We start from the raw sequence: 21099 nt of genomic DNA on the forward strand, positions 1-21099 counted from the left end.
CATGACAGACATAAATCAAGCATTAAACATGGGCAGAGCTGAAGGAATGAGTCCACAGTTACATAACACATGGAGTCAAAAGTATACATGCACTTTAAGAATAAATAGGCTGTGGTAAATTTGGAGAACCCTGCATGACTAAATGCAACATAAACTCTTATAGAACTGGAAAAAGAAAACACTAGTGATCATTTTAAACTGGTATTCCAGTACAGGAAAAGTGATCACAGAAACAAACAACAAAAACGAGGTGCAAAGGCTTTTCATTCGTAGCTCCTACTCTTCAGGGGTGCAGAGCATGTCATGTTTTCTGGCTTCTTAAACTGACCTATTTTGGAGGAAGTAGAGTAGACCAACAGGGAAAAAACTTGAGTTCTGCTGAAGTATGGGCCTGAAATTATTTTATTAACCTTCTTTTTTGGGAATTACTGAAGGAAAATTACCTTTAAAATTTGCTTTGCTTCTGATTATAAACAGTTGCAACCTGTTGCACAAATATCACTGCTGCAATTTGAAGTATCTTAAAATGTTAAAAAGTCCATCAGCTGAACATTTGTTTCTTGAATGAATTGCTTGATGATGGATTTAACTTTTCAGGTATGTTCAGCCAGCAAAAATAAAAATAGATTTCAATTTACCTAAAACTTATTAAGATTTGGCATATTTTTGTATCGTCCTAGGGCTTCAACTAACAATTATTTTAGTTATCAATTATTCTGTCGATTATTCTGACAACTTATTGATTAGTCAGATTAAAAAACAATTGGCTCATTCTGCAGATTTTTCATTTAACCATTTACGCTTATTTTATACAGTATTGGAAATGCAAATAAACAAATAAAATTTTATTTAAGAAAATCAATAGTATTTTATTGCTCGACTGGACAGCGTAGATCTAATCTGTAGAATATTTTTTGAATAACATATTAAATATTCGAAAAGCAAAAGGTGCTTAACAAGAGATTTTTTTTTTACATATATATAGTAATTTGAACCTGGTGAAACTAAAACTGTCACGTGACTTTTCATCTCAAGTGGAAAATGTATATATTTTTTGTACTGTTTTGGGTTAATTACCGCACTGAAGGAATTGTTCTTTCAGCAATTTGCATGTTTGAATCTGTATTCTCCAGTTAACGATTAATCGATTATTAGATAGTTGATGATTATTTCAATAATCAATTCATCACAGTTATTTGTTTCAGTTTTGCATCATTCTTCTGATCATATCTTTGAATTTAGATGCAATTAGGCTTTGCTTAAGAGCTCGATCTTTTACGAAATGAAAATAAAAGTCTTTGGACTTGTTAGAGATTTCCTCTCTGCTGCCTGCAGCTTCTCACATTAAGCTCAGTGACCAGTGGTTGCCACAGGGGAGTGACCTCTGTCACCACCTCCACCGGCCTTGTCCCCTGTGTTTCCCACTCTGTCAGACACTCTCCAGCTGTGCTCAATCAGTCGCATTTTCCTGAGAGCATAGGCTGTAATTGATTCCTGACACAGCTCCCTGATGTCACTGCCTCACCCTCCCAGCTGACTTCTGTTGTAATCCCGCTGCGCCCAAGAAAGTCAAAGGATGTCAGTGGTGCATGCAACAGGGGGGGATTTTCCAGTACTTGCACTTTCTTTTTCTTGTTACAACTATGTAGAGATGAATTCTTCTCCTTTTTCTGCAGGTGTTGGCACCGGGCAGTTTGTCACCGAGACGCTCGCTCTACCGGACGCTGTCGGACGAGAGCGTGTGCAGCAACAGAAAGGCTTCGTCCTACGCCAGCTCACACAGTTCCATGCTCGAGCAAGCCATGCCCAACGACATCCTGTTCAGCACCACGCCACCTTACCACAGCACGCTGCCTCCTCGCATGGTCCACAACCAGGGAGCGTCCAACCTGCGCAGTGAGTGCTAACACACCGCAAAGTGTTTACCTTTTAACTACGTTCTGTCTCGTTGCAACCACAAACTTAAGAGTATTTACTGGGTTTCATGCAATACAAAAACACTACAAACTTTGGTTTTCTACTTTGTTGTACAAATAAAAATCAGAATGTGGCATTCATTTGTACTCTCTACCCCCTGAAGTGTCTTAATTAGTAAATGGAGTCCACCTGTGTGTAATTTCATCACTGTATAGATCCAGCTGTTCTGTGAAGACCGCAGAGGCTTTGTTGGAAAGCTTTAGTGAACAAACACCATCATGAAGACGTGCACTGCAAAAACGCAAAGTTTTACCAAGTATTTTGGTCTAGTTTCTAATGAAAACATCTGACGACACTTGAAATAAAACAAAACTAACTTATAAATAACTTTTTATAGAATAGAAGTACTTTATTCATCCCAGCAGGGAAATTACTTCGCAGTTACAGCATAGAGACAAGACACAATAACAACTACCACTGAGCAGTAGTTGTAGATAAAATAAAAATAAAATATAAAATGCTATAAATTGTAAAAAATATGAAATGCTGTTAATATAAAAAGCAACTTAAGAGCAGTCCTTGCAACTGATATATTAGTAAGATATAGGAGCTTGTTTTAAGTTAATACTTTAGTAGATGATAAAGTACTAGTTCAACTGACAGATTATTTTACTTAACTGGATAAATTCCTTGTTATAAAAACACTAATCTAGACATTTGTTTTATCATTATTAAGGAATTACTAACGTAAAACAAGCTCTTATATCTTGCTAAAAAAGTTACTAGTTTTGTCTTAATTCCAGTGTAGTAAAAGACTTGCATTACAGACTAAACTCAAAATACTTTTAAGATTTTGTATTTTTACAGTGTAGGATCACAGGGAGAAATTTGTCTTGAAGTTTAAAGCGAATTTAGTTCATATTCCAAGCTTTGAACATCTCACAGAGGTCTGTTCGATGCATCTAAAAGTAAAAACAAAAAATAACTGTATCAGCGTAACATCCGCCTAAACTGAAAGGTGTTTGAGGAGAGCGTTAATCAGAAAACAGCTAAGAGTTTCATGGTAACTCTGGTTGTTTAAAGCTGTTAGTCATTCTTTCTTTTATGGAAGAGTGGCACAAAGAAAACTATTGTTGAAGGAAAGTCTTTAAAGTTTGCCACAAGCCATATAGTTAACACTGCAAATCTGTCGTCAAAATGCCTTGCATGTAAAACTCTTCTGTGGCTAAAAGGTAGCAATCAATAAATGAAGGATTTATCTAAGAGGAAGTTTACACAAACATAACTATGTTATGTTTACACAAAGAACTGCAAAAGGATAAAATATAACATCATAAAAAAAAAACACAAAACAGTAAAAATAAGGCTTGAGGTCATCAAATTGTTTGTAAAAAATTATTCTCAGATAATGAGATTTTGCTCTGGTCAGATAACAGAAACCAGAAAAAACATTAAATTTTTGCTGAATAAAAGCCGAGCTGTTTATAGAAGCAGAAACCTAAGTTGGAAATGTAAAAATAAAGGCCAGACAATGAAGGCGTAAAAAAAATATAAATAGTTTATACTTTTTGCTTTATGCAGTTGTGGACCTAATGGCCACAAAGTAAAATTTTCACATCATCCTGAATGCAGACTTACTGCAAAACATAGTGATGGTATATTACTATATGTTCAGTGAAAGTCCATATCTAAATCTGATTGAAAATCTGTGATAAGACTTGCGAATTGATGTTCTGAGTTTATTTTAAAAAAAATGCACATACACTGAAAATTGTGGTTGTAACAGAATAAACTGTAAGGTATACTTTTACAAGGCCCTGCATGGGAATGACGGTTAAACTCCTAGACTAACATGAACTGTGCACTAACAAACACCAGCAAGAATCTGTTTTTGATATAAACACAACTCCAAACGTCTCACAGAGACAGAAGGCTAATAACACTTTCTCATCATGTTGCTCCATGATTATCTCTCCCTCCTTCTGGCACCAGATAAGAGCCAGGATATAGTTACTTGCTTGAAGAGCCACTTGTGCCCAACTGATATCATTAGCACAACTGAACACATTTCAGCAACACTCCTCCATATAGCAAACTAATTGGAAATGGGTGCGGCTGCAAGCTACTTGCACGCTCTCTGCCTCTGCACCTGCTTCAAGCAGACACTTTTCTGACTCTTCAACCCCAAATCCTCTGAATGTAAGGAAGTAAATGACAGGTGTGATGTGTCCCGGTTTTAACATCTCTGACTTGATGTGCCAGTTTTCCACCCGGGGTTTCACAGTTTCTGTCATGCATTATGTTTCATTCGCTCATCATCCCCATCCCTACCTTCCCTCTCTGTCCCTCTGGTCTCATTTCCATACCGCTGCTCACCTGTCTCTTGCTGCCGCCATTAGGTAGAAAATGGGCTTTGGAAAGATGTTTTTCTCTCCGGCCTGTTCTGGCTGTCAACCTGATGGGTTCCTGATTGTTTTGAAGGATAGTTGAGAACTCAGACTCTCTCTTTTTTCCCTCGCAGAGACGGCCCAATTTGGTAAACAGTGAATCACTCAAGCTCCGAGAAGCTTGGTAAATTGAAAAGAGAATGTCACCTCAAGCTCTCTGTCTCTTCGCTGACTTCTTGTTCAAGCTTTTCTAAATGCCTCTCCGGTGAGCGGGAGTGTGCTAGTTGCATTTTGCGTCTTTCAGGGTTGAGATGCAGATGGAAGGGAGCGGAGATGTTGACTGAAACATGAAGATATTCTCAGAGACAAGTCATTTATCACCCCTCAAACTGCACCTCGCTTGTGATTTGCAGAGAAGTTGGTTTAATGTGACTTGAACCTCTCACGCTGATGCAAGATGTTCCTCTTAAGAGTGAGCGTTTGCATCCTTTGAGGATTTTCATAAATATCCCTTTTTTATTTTTTTAGCAGCGATGAATAGTTAACATAAGATCCCAACTTTTCCCCTTCGATGCCCCTCTCTCATTCCCTCCCCTGTCGACGCTTAGCCCTGAACTCAGGCTAGGCTCAGACACTCAACACAATACCTGCCTGTCTCTGCAGGTGAGTTTTGGTTCTCTGACGGCTCCTTGGCGGATAGGTCCAAGTTCAGCGACCCGGGCCTCATGCCCCTCCCAGACACTGCCTCAGGCCTGGACTGGTCTCACCTGGTCGATGCAGCACGGGCCTTTGAAGGTAACCAGCTTGGCTAGAGCTGCTGGCACCTTGTCTAAAACCTTCCTCTTCCTCCAGCCCTGACCTTCCTGATCCCCCCGCTGCTTTGCGCAGTGTGTGTTTGTGTGTCTGTAAGCTGCAAGTGCTCGCTCGCTTGCATGCGTTAGATCTTTGTGAGCTGTGTGTTTCTAATGAAATAAGTTTATTTCGCAAGTCATGGGATGAACAATGGCTGTCACTACTGGTGGAAAAGACGATGAAGTGGTAGGAGGAGGATGATGGTGTGGCATGTTTTTAATGACTTATCGAGTGAACAAACTTAATCACATGGGCTTTTAATTGTGTTTCTTATGTAATGGAAACACTGCGATTGCAAAATTGTGTTTTTTTGGCAGTAGCAGAGTATCGACAAAGTTTTGCACACATTTGTAATGGAAACTCCACTACTGATATCCTTAAGAAATAGTCAGGAACAAAAATGTAATTGGTAAATAAGCTAGTTTTTCAGTTCTTTATTTAAAAATATTGATGGAAGGTTGAATGGAAAAAAACTGTGATAAATTACCTGGCCTAATTTGAAAAATTGGCATGCTGCTCAGTTGCCCAGTCCCCTTTTCAGATCTCATTTGTTTTCTTGAGTCCAAAATCAACACAGAAGTCTACCGCAACATTTTAGAGCGCTCCATCCTTTCATTTGCTGACAAGTTTTACAGGGACATTAATTTACCAGCAGGAATTGGTAGAGTACTTGCCTGACCAAAATGCTATACAGAGTATTAGGAGTAAGATGAGAAACACCAGATCTAACAGTTCAGATGAGCTGAAAGCAACAAGGGTTTCCTTAACAGCTAAACAGAACCACAGGCTGATCACCATGCCACTCTGCACTAATGCAGTAATTTGTGCAAAAGGAGCCCTAGCAAGATATTTAGGCAGACAATGTTTAGTAATCCAAACATTTCTTTTTGGTTTCAGTTAACTGTCATAATCATACAAACCACCAGTAATACATGCTTGAAATATATTGATCTGTGTGTAACTGATCCATATATGAGTTTTTCCACATCATGTGCAGCATCATCTGTTTATATATTTTATTATGCTTAATTTGAGCTCTACTGTCATGTCAGTGCATTTCATCTTCCACAAGCATACCATGAGATATTTTTTCTATGTATGAACTCTGCCTGACCCCGATGTGTGCAGACAGCATAGCTTGTGTTCACTCATTTGTCAGTGCGGCGTTTTGCCTTTGGTTCGTTTCCGGCTTCAAAGCATAAAGTCCATCACTTACTGAGGGAGAGGGGGGTACAGAGGAGATGATGCAGAGCTTGACTGACAGCAGTAAGGCTGTTGTCACGCCAGTCAATGCAAGCTAGAGCATCATTCTTAGACATTTAAGCAGCTATGCTATGAGAGCAAGGGATAATGAGGTCAACAAAGATGAAAGACACTCATGATAAATGTTCTGTTGTTTCAAGGTGAAATAAACTGGTCACAGCTGAGAAGTAACAGTAAAATTCCTGTGCAACTTTACACAAGAATTTTACTTCCTGTGAAAATTTGATGAAATACCAAAATTTCAAGCAGATATAACCAGGAGGTTCCAAGCCTCCTATGCCCTGTGAACTCCCCTCCTGGTGCATTTTTATTTCACTTTCATCTGTTAACATTAATATTATATAATAACAGGGTATGATGGGCCCAGTGGGCCACTAGGCTTTTCTTGTGCCCCCACCAGGCTAAGCATTGCTTATTTATTTAAGTCTTTTTAAAATGTTTGCATTTTTTAAGCCTTTTCAGGTGTTAATCTTCCACTCTTTCAATAACACATAATTATCCAGGGATATTTTCAAATTTCCTGTCAACTTTAAACATTTTTTAACTCAAAAATACGACGGGCCGCTGGATGAATGCCTGCTCTAGCACCACCCACCAGGCTTAGCAGGTTTTCTGGGAGAAACCTTGTAATAATATTAATCAGGGTTGTAAATAGCTTTCCTGCAATGAAAAAGATACAATTTCAAACTGTCACTGAGGACAGCATGGACATGCAGTCAAGCTGTATTATCAATATTGACCCACTAAAATACTAAAATTGTCCAAAAGTTGTCCAATTACAGTGAGATTTGCAAAAATCTGTAAATATGTAGTATGTTTAAATTTTATCTTAATGTAAGTTTTTGCCTCTAAGCCACGCAGACTTTGTCCATTTATTACCATATTACAAAATTGATGTCAGGCCATGACTGAATGTGTACAAAATTGCTTTAGTCAACCTTCCCACAATATCCTGGGATTCTATAATCTCAGAATTATTTCTTCTTGTTAGGGACTTAAATTTAATCCAACAGTATTTTACTCTAATGGAGATGTTCCCCATACACTTTAAATTATAAACTAGCTAGCAGTAAAGCTTTATTTTGAAAATTTTTACACTTCCATACCAGTCACCTAGCAACCCCCGGTGAGGCCTATCCCATTACATAGCGACCGTAGCTGAGTTCCAGGATATTTGGTCAGCTGGTTTTACCTCTGTATGTGCTGTACAATGGCAGCTGGAAAAGACCAGTGTTTTGTTGTATTCTTGTTGGTTGTGCAGGAGGCTCTACTTCTGCTTTTGGGCATCTGTTTGCAGCCATTTTCACGTGCAAGTGTAAACATTGAGTTCAAGGAGGTTCAGCAGCAGCTAATTTGGATTTAAAGTGACAAGACACCCTAAACATCTCATTGTGAAAGAAGCTCAAAACAGCAGACTAAAATTTCATTATCTAAGAATTATTTTGTGCAAAAAATGTAATAAACATGTTTTATATAGCATATAAACCTAATCTCCCCTGTTCAAGAAGTCATAATAAGTCACCTTTAGACATGTTTTAAAAAATACTTTAACTCTGCTTCCTTTGCTGTGTTCAGCTAGATAATGCTGCTGAACACAGCTGCAGACAATTGATCGATTTTATGTCTTAAACCTTAAGAAATAAAACTCCCATAGGTGGATTTAGAGATTTTGTTTAATCTGAGGAGCATTTCAGGTATTCAGCTTGATCTCCAAAGGACCCCTCTTAGATTTTTGTCTGTTTCAGGCTTTGTGCTTTATTCAAGCTGAATATTAATGACAAAAATGGAGCAGTGACAATCAAGTTTTTTGCTCTGTGCTTGGAAATGCTACATACCTGATCCCCTAATAAAATAACCTTGTCAAATAATTTCCAAATATTTTGATATTCCCCCACAAAGCATCTTTTCTATCCACAGTGGTGTGGTTTCTTTTTCAATCTAATCAGGATGCTCACTAAATCTGGACATCGCCTCATCGCTAAAAGACAGGCGGCATCTCTGCTGTCTGTGAAGACTTTAATCTTTCTGATGCAGCCGTGGAATATGAGGAAGGAATTCATTCATATGGAAATTAGGGCCTGGTCTGTCTTTGCTGCCTCATGTGAGAGAAACCAACTCTGTCCTCATCCAACTTCTGTCTTAAAGTGGATTATCTTTCAGTTGGGGGATAAATTAATGAAAATGCTTACTTCTGGTATGAATATGCAGATTTCCCCATCTTTAGTCTTAAACCAAGGTCTGGAGAAGGACTGGTTTATAGAGAAAAGAGCGTTAAGCCTTAAAACTGAGAAATCCCAGAGCGCGCTGTGCCAAGTTTGGGTTTTCCATGTGGCTTTGGCAAAGCTTAAAGGCCTGATATGGCGAAACAAGCATAGTGTTTTACAGTTTCATAGTGGGAGCCAAACAGCTGTCAGAGGAAACTCCAGGGTGGAAACCACTGAAGCAGAACCAAAGGAGAGTGACTAGAAATGCTGGAATTATCTGGATGTAGATTTTAGTAAAGTGGCTTGTAACAACGCTTAAATAAGCTCCATTCGTTGAAGCCATGAATGACTCACTCATCCTGTTAGGAACGCATGCATTCAGTTCACATTGTTCTGCTTTAGCTGCATGTTGGCCGAATGATTCAGGTTTCGTGCTGTGATATCAAAGACGGATTATCTAACCGGTTCTGGTCACCTGTTCTGTTTCCAGACCAGCGCGTGGCGTCTTTCTGCACCATGACAGACATGCAGCGGGTGGAGGCTCTGCAGATCTCCAGAGAGCTGACCAGACGGGTGGTGGAGGCGGAGGGAGCAGCGCTGGAAGCAGAGTAGGCATCATTCACAGCACAACAAGCGCACAAACACGCAAACACAACTCCTGGAAGGAGCAAAGAGGGATTTTTGGCTGAAAACACTTAACAGCTGCGAATTAGTACTGTGTGCCTTTTAGAGAAAAGAAAGAGAACTAGAGTAAAACCTAAAGCATCTTGTAAAGAGTTTCTCCATTTAGCATGTTTATCTACTGTTGCATCATCCGCAGCTCAGCATATTTCCAAACCAAATACAATCTTGATTAATTAAAGCGTTCCATTATTTATTTTCTTTTTCGTATGTCTTTAAGCTTCTTATTTGCAATAGTTAGTTTCCCAAGAAGTGTTTACAAAAGAATAAAGGAAATCTAGTGAGGGCAAGGCACCCAAGCATGCAGCTAAAAGTTGGTGAAGAGCGATTATTATACCAAACTCCAGCAGTAATGCATTACTTAATGGCCACCCAAGTAGAAAGTTGTGACTGCAGATTCTCCCAGCTCCAGTGGGGGCTCATAACACCAAGATTTATATGGATGATTGGTCCAGTTAGGAGGAGGAAGTCAGCAGCTTCAAGACGTTAAACACCAGTGAGCGTACTCAGAAATTTAAAGGCACTCAATGGCAAGCCCAGTCAGCATGTAATTCATCAGAGTGGTGAATATCACATCTGACGAGACTTTTAAAAAAAGTCTGGCAGCATTCAGATGAATGTTGAATGTGTGACCTTATAGAGTTATTCCTTTGTGTAAAACTAATGGAACGGTGAATGGAAGCAGCTAAAAGTCTAACTTTACTAGACGTAATCAGTACATGTTTTGATGATGTCATCTTTCATGTAAAACAGCCTGAAAGTCCGTCCACAATTTTTTTTCTCTCGGATTTTGCCTTAAAATGTCACTTCCATTAGCTGCTACACATGCGATATATGTTTAAAGAAATGTTTATTTTTTAGGCTCAGACACTGCAATACACTTATTGTAAAATAAAAATAAAAAATTACTATTGGGGCTCATTAAAAATAAAAATCGTGCTTGAGCAATATTCTTTCATTGGTACAAACATTACTCTTACAAATAGTACTGCCTGACAGTCTGGTAGTTTCGTAGTGTCAAAGGTCGTGTTTTTATAATACTGTCGAACTGAGAAACCTATTTAAGTGTCACAAAGTTCACTCACTTTTCCTGCTCAGTTGTATATTTGAGGAAAGTGGGTGCTTACTCTCTGTGTAACAAACCCTGTGTCAACATCCATATATATGCTAATGATGGTTATGATTATTAGAGGTGAGCTCCTGAAGGTTCTTCTACGCTATGAAAAAATTGTTTTAAAATAATTTATCAGCTTTTATATCATTAGAAAGCAAGATTGTGATTATGTATATTATATTCTTTAAAGATTTTTTGTTTTTCTGAATAAAATACGATGATATTTGCACTTTAAACTTATTCAAAATTAAAGAAAAATGCGTCTCTTAAAAGTGTGTGTTTTTTTTTTTTTGTTTATTTAAACCAACAGCAGCTCCCCGTCCACACTAACTGGCAAAGTCAACCAGCTGGAGGTCATCCTCAGGCAGCTGCAGCAGGACCTCAGAAAGGTGAGTTATATTCTTGTTCTTAAGCTCTGGCACCTCTGTGCTTTTATTTTTATTTTTTTTATACCAGCAGCTAGTGCATGTCTGTGCCACTCAGGCTGACATGGAGTAATGGGTGCCCTGAGGTCTGCGTAATACATACTCATCCACTTAATTTGATATCCTGTTTCCATTCCTTATTGTGTCCCAGCCCAGTGTTTCCCCACTTCCAGTAGAGTGCTGAGGAAATACACTTCTACCAAAGCGGAGGAAAAAGCTGCTTAGCTACTTTAATGCTTCTCATTTACGCCGCATCGACGAAAGACGGATGTGCTTTTAATAGCGGGGCTTTTATCAGCTCCTTTGTGTGCGTTAGCCTAATTTGCCTCTTGTTCTGGGTGTGTGTGTGTTTTCAGGAGAAGGAGGACAAGGCCATGCTGCAGGAGGAGGTGCAGCACCTGAGACAGGACAACATGCGGCTGCAGGAGGAGAGCCAGACGGCAGCAGCTCAGCTCAGGAAGTTTACAGAGTGGTTCTTTCACACCATTGACAAGAAACCCTGAGCGGCGCAGAGAGGAAAAACAGAGGAAAGACGGAGCAAAAGAAGGCCTTCATCCCTCCTGTACACCCACTCAACTCCCATGTAAGATTCCCAGATAAATCCACAATGAAAACAACATTAAAACGACAACAACGACGAGTATTAAAAGCCCCATACTTAGGATGTTGTGCTGCACTGTGTGAACCCAGATCTGGACTATAGTTTGGGGGAACTCCTCTCTGCTCCTCTTTTTAAAGTTACTGGTCTCTCTTGGGGAACCTCATGGTGTTTTGCTCCGGAGAGGACTTGAGAAAAGTAATTCCAGGGGAAAGGAGCTCCGCTGAGTCCTGGGATCTTCTTACAGAAGTGGAATGTAAAGCTCATTTACTGTAGTCAACATTTAATCTACCTACGTAAATCACGTCAGTCTACTGTACTGTATACTCAGCTGTACTGTACGGGTGAATCTCAATACATTACAACGTTGTGAAAGCTAATTTATTGACGCAACTTAGATGAATACATTTAAACACACAGGGTGATGTATTTCAAGCATAATTTTTAATTTTGATGTTTATGGGTTTTTACATGTAATCAGTAAAAAACATGATTACTGTGTTTTCATTAAGTAAGAAATAGAGTTCAAATCAAATGTGAATAAGTTTGTTCACATTATAAGTCATTAAAAAACATTTGGTACCATCCTCCTCCTACCACTATCTGTTGTCTCCTTTGTCTTTTCCGCCTGTGGTAACACCCAGTTGTTGATCCCATGCAAAAAAATATTTTTCAAATATACTAATTTGAATACAGCCAAAAAACCACTTTAACTTTTGCCAATTTAATCACAAACTTAAATTGGCATGTTTCAATCAAGTACATTTATCTTCGTAACTCCAGTTTGCACTTTTAAATAGAAACACAGCTATAGACTGTGGAAACTTCATGTGGATTGGCTCCTGTGATATCACAAAATTTTTCCTTTTATTCAACTTTCCATTAATATGCTTTGATACAGAAGTCTATATTGGGGTTTGTTTTATACTTCCCTCATGGCTGTACTTGTCTCTGTTGATGGTGCAACTCTTTCTACCACACTTTTTCCTTCCACTCAACTTTCCACTAGTATTTTTGTATACATCTCTCTTTGAACTGCTAGCTTTTTTGGCAATAGCCTTTACACAACTTGTAAGGGAAGTCAATATCTGTTAGTATGTTAAAAAAAAAAATTCTCAAACTGTGAAGTCAAAATTACCAAGATTAATAGAAATATGAGCTTGAAATGATCACTCTGTGTGGTAGATTTATACAATATGAGTTTCCCTGTTCATAATTAAATTACTGAACGACTTTTCTTTTTTTCTAATGTACTGAGAGGCACCTGTATCATTCTGCGCACACTGTCACTCAGCTGTTTCTGCTGCATTGGCCCTCACGGACGTTGGGGGAGCAGAGGGTTTGAGGCGAGAGTCGGAGGGACAGGAATGTACCAGACGAAATAAAGTGATACTGTCTGCCTGCACCAGGAGGAATCCACATATGGTGGGCTTGAAATGTTCAGTGTGTCGACGGGTGGGAGGGGATGAATGTAGCTCAACCGAGACCTTTTATTTTCTCTGAAACTCTCGTTCCCAAAGCTACAGAAGTTCTGAACGTTTGACGTGTTTGTTTTCAATCAACTTTCCTGTTTTTTATTTGTTTTTTTTTTCTCCTCTGTGTTGTAACGTAGGTTCACATGGCAGTAATTTTGATGTTTGAAGGTGCTTTCTCCCTCAGCACATATTTGTCAGTAGTTTCCATTCACCGTCACAATGTCCTAGCAATAACAAAGTGGTAGTTACAAAACTGTGTTTTTTATTTCGTTTTTTGGATTTTTGTTTTCTAAAGGAAGTTAGCACAAGTGTGGATAGTTTCTTTTGAGAAGCAGATGTTTTTTTGACATGTATTTATAAAGCTGGAAGAGACTGTGCCTAAAACTGGTTGTAAATTGATTTTTTTCTTCGTTTTTCTCTGTCAGCTCTCTTTTATAAACACATGCCTTGTCTGTGGCTCACTGAGATAAAATCATTTGAGTGTGAGAGTGTGTGTGAGTGTAGCAGTATGAGTTCTTATGCAGTGGTTTCTAGAGTATTAGAGCGGACGCCAGTGAACCACACTTACAATGCCAAATGTGTTTATTTCTGTACATAACTGCCACAGAAGTGTCTTGTATTTAACACTATTATTTAAGCTTATTTAACCTAAAGTTGTTTATTTTATGAAGCTTCTTTATTTGTTTTTTTTTTTCTGCACTAATGAGAGATAAAGCTCTGTGTATGTTGTAAACTGTGTTGCTTTGCAGGGCAAAAATACAACAAAAAAAATCAAACCAACCACAAAACAAATTAATAAGTATATATTTAACTATATAAATAATTTTGGAAATTCCAACATTTGGATGCTGCTAGATGAACAGATCGCTGGTTTGTATGCTTTTAAAAATCTCTCTCCTCGTTACCAGTCTCCTCCCTGGTGTGGGATGTTGGACGCATTTGATTGTTTTCCTGTTTTTTGTTTGTTTTTTATTTTATTTTGTTTTTAATAAATGTAGTTGTAAAAATCAGACCTTTTCCCATTTGCAGTGTCTTGTTTTCTAATCTAAATTAAGCAATGTTGCATAAGAAAGATCTGAGATTTTTAAAATAAAAAATCTTGCATTAATAAACTTGAGCAGCCAGAACAGTTTCTGTGACTCTTATTAAAAACTCAACAGACACAAAATGGAAGAACTACTAAAATCACATTAGCAGCATTTAATTAAAGCTCTCGTCTGTTGAGCATCTCTGCGCAGTGCAGCGGGTTTAACTCATTGTACAGGGCCGGTCCAAAGCTGTATGAGGCCTGGAGCAGAATCTGACTTAGGGGCCCCTCTTGCTGCTTAAAAACATAAGCACCTCAAACAGCTTCTGTGTTAGATTTACAAAAGTTGGAAACAGCTAGCTTAGAAATGGGGTCATACTTCCTCCCCCCTGAAGTGTTGACGAAAAGATCGACTTTGCCTGAATTCACACCACATAATTTTTTATCACTATGTCATAAAGAGTTTCCCCTTTACACAGGAGCAGAATTAAAACGTACAAAAGACAAGATGCTAACCAGTTTTTTCCATACATGCTAGGTTACATGATGGTGCGGCACTATCTCTATGGTTACTAATAGTTAGACTACCTTCTCCATAATGTGATATTTAATATCTTTCTAATCATACTTACTTATAAAGTATATGAATGTTTATCTTCTTACCTTGTAAAAGTGTTCGCTGCAAATCCGCGATGCTGACAGTCATTATGATTAACGGTTGCTATCCATCGCCGCCATATTTCCTTATTTAAAGTTATACAATAAGATGACAAGTTTGGTTTGTATCCTTGTCTGTTTGTACAGCCGACAGCATCCTGTGAGCATTTTTAAATGAAATCAACTGAATAGAAGCTATATTAGGTTTCAGATGTTTTCAGACATGTCTCTAAAAGCAACCGATGCGCCAAGCAGAGCGACGTTGGCGGAGTTCTGGAGAGCGTGACGTCACACGCAAATAATATGAAATCTAGTGAAATTATTAGGTAAAATCCAGCCGCCAGTCAAGATTTCTAAACATAAAATCAACAACAAACATTTCAAATTATATCCTTTAATAATTTATTTGTGTGTTGACATTGTAATGGACTCGCCATCTCAAGAATAAGCTGGTATAAACGATGGATGGAAACGATGATTATTATTTAGACTTTCACATGAAAAGGTTTCAAGGAATTCTGATCAATCGTGGCTTAAAAGCTTAAAAGATCTGTCAAAGGTCATCTCTGCTCAAATTGAATGGTGATTTCATCAAATCATATGTGCCTCGAGGAAGTTTAATCAGCTGAAACTGTTCATATAGATCAGATCGTTTAGTGCACAGCTTTGAGTTTTCAACAGGTTACATTTGGTGAAATTAGAGGCACTGACTGCAATTATTGAGTTCATGTTTTTGTTTCACAGAAGGGAAATTCATGCAGGAAAGCTTAAGACGCTGATGCATGTTCAAACAGCTAACTTTATTTTTACGAAGGCACTTTTTTTTTTCTTGTTCCTGATGCGTGGAACAAAGATTGTTTTCTGTCAGACTTTCTTCATCCCCTGTTTAGTAAACAGCAGGTGTGCTGCTAAGTCTTTCCAGTTGAAACATGAAACCATAATGTGTTTGGGACTTGATTCCCTCTGAGTTGATGGGCTTTAAATAAATGGCAGATGTTGCTTTCACTGTTTGCAACGGCTTGCTAAATAATTAATCATAAGCCTTTCTAGATGTGGGGAGAAAAACAATTAAATTTGTTTGCTACTTCCTTCATAAAAGCTCCTGCCCAGCTGATGAAGTGTGACTCAATCTATTAAAGTTTCTCAGGTTTGCAGCCGCATTATGTCATAGGTCAGGGGTGTCCAAACTTTTTATCACGTCAGAAGAACATGTGGGCCAAAACCTTTAACTCTTTTAAAGAGCTAACATCACAAAAAATAAACTAAGTTTGCAGTATTTTAATTTTGTTTGAAGAAAAGTGAAGTGTAGATCAAAACCTGAGAAGGAGTTTTGCATCCTTGCCTCATTAAAATAAAGGCATCCAGTTTGCACATTCTTTGGGACTCATTTGGAAAGAAATTACAGAGCAAATTAGTCTATTTTCAGCACAAGAACAGGGTTTGGTTCACTCTCTCTCAGAAAACATTTGCTGTATTCAAGCCTGATAACTTAATTAAGTGTATATTTGGATGCATTAAAGTCTGCATTAGGGTAAAAGTCACTGGATAAGTGTGGTCAGATTTTTCTATAAAATTAAAGGAAAACAAAGTCTGGTTATGAAAAGCTAAATATTTCATGTTGTGCCTCTTTTTTTTTTATATTTTAATAAACATCAATTAATTACCATCTCTGTTAACCACCTTTGTTGGGGGATCAAATTTGTCTTATTATTGAATTGAATTAGGGCCCACAGAAAATCAGGAAAGAGGCCACAAATGGCCCCCGGGCCTCACTTTGAACACCCTGTCATAGGCCAAACAGTTCGTATGTCAACTGCTGCGTTTCCATTCACAATATAATTGCGCAATTTGATATTTCAAACATAAATTTTCTAAATGAAAACCCACCAATTTCGAAAAAAACATTTTATTTAAAACAAAGGTTTGGTGTTGGAGTGTGGTGGAGTTTTTTGTACCAAAATTGGATTATTTTGCAAAACCGCCGTGGAAACACTTTTTTTTTTTTTTTTTTTACATCACACGTGTTGTGATTAACAAGGAGCTGTTTCCAGTGACGCAAACCATGAAGAAGAAGTTGGAGAATGATGGATGATGGCGCAGCATGTTTTTTAATGTCTTATTATGTGAACAAACTTATCCACGTGTGATTTTAATTGTGTTTCTTATTTCATAGAAACAATGTAATCGCAAAATTGTAGGGTTTTTCTCGACTTTAGTGGGATATAGAGCCATTTGCGCTGCTAATGGCTTTACTTGTGAGTTTGGCGGAGATGTGTGCCTGTTTGAAAGTCTGAAAGCAGATCAGACTCCTGGGAGTTGCTGGTTTCAGCCTGACCTCCCTGTCAAGCCTCTCCACATCACCAACCAGCTCTGTGTTGGGCCCGAAGCAACACGCAGTCATGAGGTGGTTAATCTACACGTATATGTGCTCAGCGCCAGGACGGCAGATGGGAACCCAAACTGGCACAAAGTGAAAGTGTTGCCTGCTTCAGATGAAGGAGGGAGGGGTCCAGGGTGCAGAGCAGCTAAATGGAAATGCAAAGTGTCTTCTACATGAGAAAAATCTGGACAAACATAAAAAATGGACTGAGGCTTGGAGGGAGAACCAAGCGGCTGTGGCAACAGAAGCACCGGTCCAATCCAATAACACAGTGACAAGCTGGAATTTCATTATCCTCGGAAAATATGCTGACAAGCTGTATCTCTGAGACCCAACCCATTAGGTTGACGGTCTGAACCAGCCAGATGGTTCGGGCTCCCGGTTGTACAAACCATATTTGGTCTCTAATTTCTTCCTGTGTCAGCGGTTAAAAGCACAAACGCTGACATTTCTCCTCCGTTCAGGAGTGACGGTCATCCGCAGCCACACAGATTTGTGGCTCATCACTCATAATAGCTTGTGACTGCAGCACAGTTGTCCTGCTTCCTCGGTCCCACGGCAGATGCTCCCCTGCTGTGAGTTCCACGCTGGTCCGGATCATGTTACCCAGAATGGGTTCAGAATGCCTTAAGCACAGCTGGCACCGTGCAGAGGGAAGGAGGGGGCGGTTCTCATCGACTAGACCCAGATATCAGCTTCACGTATCAGATTTCTCACAAACAGAGAGCTGGGTTTTGTATTTCTGGAAAATAAACGAGAAAAGGCAAAAATATTCTAAGTGCTGCACCATTGTAATTAGCAACCTGGGTACAGATGCAGGAAAAAACCTTAATATATGTTCATTTTTATTTGCAGATGTGTACTTTTACACAAAAAAATGAAAATGTACCAGTACTGCAAAAACACATACTCTTACCAAGTAGTTTTGGTCAAGTTTCTATTCTAAATATCGTATTCCCGTACAACTTTATTCTTGTAAAAAAAAAAAAAAACTCAAAACATGTAATTTAATTAAGACAGATGTGTTCTGATTTTCATAAGTCAAGAAATGGCAACATGCAGGTGGTTGTTCATCAAAAATTAACCCAATCTACTGGAGTTAATTATACTGTTTAAAACAGCCATAGCTGTGGGGAGGGAGATTGCATTTTAAAATGATCACAGCGTCATCTTTTTGTTCTCCAAGTCTGCCTTGCAACAGCGAGACACTTTCTGCAAGCCAGAAAAAATATTTTCCCCTTACAATTTAACTGGAACTTTGTGCTTTGATAAAATAGAAACACTATTTAAGTTCAGCATGAACATGATTTCATAAACTCTTAAAAATATCAGAAGATTTTCAGTAAAAATCTCTGTCATAGAAAGAGGTTGACGTTTCACTGGGGGTCTTTCAAAACATTTGGTCAAATCCACAGAGAAATGGTTCAAACAACCTTTTACTAGTAATCTCAGCCCCTAGACCCAGGGTCAGCAATCTTTATTATCCAAAGTGTCATGGCTACAAGTAAATAAATGTGCAAAACCGATATAATCCTGAGAAATAATCATCATACGTTAGAAATATCTGCTGCATAAAACATGTCAGGGGAAGGAAAGAAAACATTTTATTGACCGAAATGTTCTATACCTTCAACACAGTGACATAAAATGAGCAAAAGAAAATATCTTTTGTGCAGATCAGTGTCCTTCTGTTGTGGAAATATTATACAGTGGACCCAAATTCGCCTATTTGAGTATATCTAAATTATTCAAAAGAAAATGCAGCTTCAGAAACTACTGTATGAAACATGAAACACTTATGAACACGTATGAAACACTTTTAATATTTTATTAAAATAGGTCTTTATTTGTTTTTAGCCGTCTACAGCCAAAAGGTTTTCAACAAAAGGAAAGAATAGATTCTTATTTAATACAATCAACTCATCCCAATGAGGAAAAACAAATAACTAAAATAAAAATCCCTCATAACTCAGATTTAAAACAGAGTTTGGTCACGACCAATAATGCTCATATTTATAGCTTAGCATCACATACATAATACTGTATTATGTATGAAAATTTAAATGGCAAACTGAGACATTTAAATTTGAATTTGGTAATTCTTTAAAAATGCAAGAAAATTATTGCAAATCTCTGTAAATTTAGCAGATTTTTTTTTTTTTCTTATATTTTCTCAGGGACAAAACAAGCTGATTATTCCCTTAACATCTTTCCAGCAGAGAGAAATCAACAGTTTGATACTTCGCACGCAGGCCTTTGGTTACAAATTAAAGATGCAAATTTTTTTAAGGCTTTTAATGCATCTCTTCCAGGTGGACATGGAGAAATACTCACAAGTCATTCCTATCAGTGCTTTTCGCCTCGGTGCTGTTTCCTTTGTTACTTGAAAGCTAGATGATAACCGTATTGATCCCCACATTGTTAGCGAGTGTTGACTATGAGAGGAAAACTGGGAAAACTATAAAGCATCGACTTTTCTTTCTCATTGGCTCTTACCGAATCTCTGATGTGTTGTGTGCCTGAGAGGCATGCCAGCAGGATAAGCTCTCTCACCTGGACTGTTTATCTGTGCAGCTCATCTCCCCTCTGCCGGCCCTTTGAAAATCCCCCTCACTCACTGGGGAGCTGCAAGAGAAAGCAAAAAGAAAAGGGGGGCAGGGAGGAGGAGACAAAGAAAAAAAATAAAACCAGTAAAGAGTTATCTCTCTCCCCCATCTGCCTCCTGCATCCCAGCGGGCTGCTGCTGCTGTCAGTCAGTCACAGGTGACCATCCTCTTACCTGGACCCAGTGAAGGGCAGCGTATTATAAAGCTTCCCTGCTTTCTTTGAAAATCCTTAAAGGTAAAACAGGGGGAAGGGAATCATTTTCCAGAAAGGTCACTGTAGGAAGAGTGACTTCAAATCTTGCATCAATCCGAGGCGATGGCAGAGAAAGCCTCCTGTGTTAAACGTGAGAGAAAAGAAAGGAGGCCCGCGTCTCGTGCTTCACCAGCATATTAGCTAAAGAGGCAGGAACAAATAGATCAGACAAGGGCAGGTGAATTATCTTCATTTGCAAGGATGTCCTTGTGTCCTGTCCTTTCAGCCCCGGAGCAGCAGCAAGCTCAGCTATCGATTCTCAATCGACTGCTTCCAGTGCAAACAGCTGCAGCTGTGAGGAGGCTTTTCAGGAAGGATTTCAGAGCCACTCTTAAACTTTTTTTTTTCCTGATTTGGAGTATTGATCACATAAAGTTTGATAAGCCTGGCCAAGCCCGTGGCAGCTGAGTGGAGCATTTCTTGCAGGGGGTCCTGGGAATATTGATATCTGATGAATGAATGCAAGGTGTAAGCATGGGGGTGTTTAGTTCTGAATAACAAATAGCCCCACTGATCCATCATAGGCCGTAAAAGCTTAACTGGAGAAGGAATCGATCCTTTTTGTGAGAGTTGGAGCTGTGGAGACGCTGAAGGTCAAACGAAACACGCTTTTGAGACTTCCTCTTTGGCAAAATGAAGTAAAAGAAGTGATTAACCTGGCAAACAAACATCCTTCTGTAAAGGAAAACTCACGCTGGGAGAAGTGTGGCTAATGGGAGCTGTTGTTATCTCCAGGTGGGGACTGATAAAATCAGTCTTTTAGCTGCTCCGGTGGAGTTGTTTACATTTGACTTGAGCTAATTTGCATTAATGCACTGCAAATATGACAGTTAAAAAATGTGGTCTAGAGGTTAATCTTAAGAAACATTTTTGTTCACAATAACTAAAACATATTATTGTGCTTAAAATATGTATTGAAAAGTTTACATTACAAAAAAAAGTACAGAAATAACCCATGAGAAAAAATAATAATCCATCCCATAAGAATGAACAGCGTCTTTATTGACCCTTTGCACGTGACGTCACGGTCTCCAGAACTCCACCCACTCCGCCATGACAGACGTCAAAACAACCGATGCGTTCCTTTAAACTAGTCAAACAAACCAAAAATCTATAACCTAAAATCACTTCTATTTAGTTGATTTCCCTTTAAAAACAGTCACAGGGTGCTGCGCGGTCACAGACATGGATGCAAACTTTTAATGAGGAAAGAAGCCCTCGGTGTAACTGCGAATTTGCAGCAAAAACTTTTTGCAAGGC

The 21099-nt window shown here is 38.7% G+C and overlaps 1 protein-coding gene across 6 annotated transcripts in view; it reads left to right on the forward strand.

Moving 5' to 3' along the window:
- The window catches only part of LOC116713200 (signal-induced proliferation-associated 1-like protein 2), a 116401-nt gene extending 102473 nt beyond the window's left edge, over window positions 1-13928 (forward strand). For 4 of the 6 annotated variants that reach the window (XM_032553271.1, XM_032553272.1, XM_032553274.1 and 1 more), the window contains 5 exons: window positions 1677-1896; window positions 4968-5099; window positions 9114-9231; window positions 10729-10807; window positions 11200-13928. In XM_032553271.1, the coding sequence (XP_032409162.1) occupies window positions 1677-1896; window positions 4968-5099; window positions 9114-9231; window positions 10729-10807; window positions 11200-11346 (696 nt within the window). In that variant the 3' untranslated portion in view covers window positions 11347-13928. The remainder of the gene's footprint in view (window positions 1-1676; window positions 1897-4967; window positions 5100-9113; window positions 9232-10728; window positions 10808-11199) is intronic. The other 2 variants (XM_032553273.1, XM_032553275.1) reach the window with 2 other exon arrangements.
- Window positions 13929-21099: the final 7171 nt, after the last annotated feature.

This window comes from Xiphophorus hellerii, chromosome 22 (genome assembly GCF_003331165.1).
Source record: "Xiphophorus hellerii strain 12219 chromosome 22, Xiphophorus_hellerii-4.1, whole genome shotgun sequence".
Classification (NCBI taxonomy): Eukaryota; Metazoa; Chordata; class Actinopteri; order Cyprinodontiformes; family Poeciliidae; genus Xiphophorus; species Xiphophorus hellerii.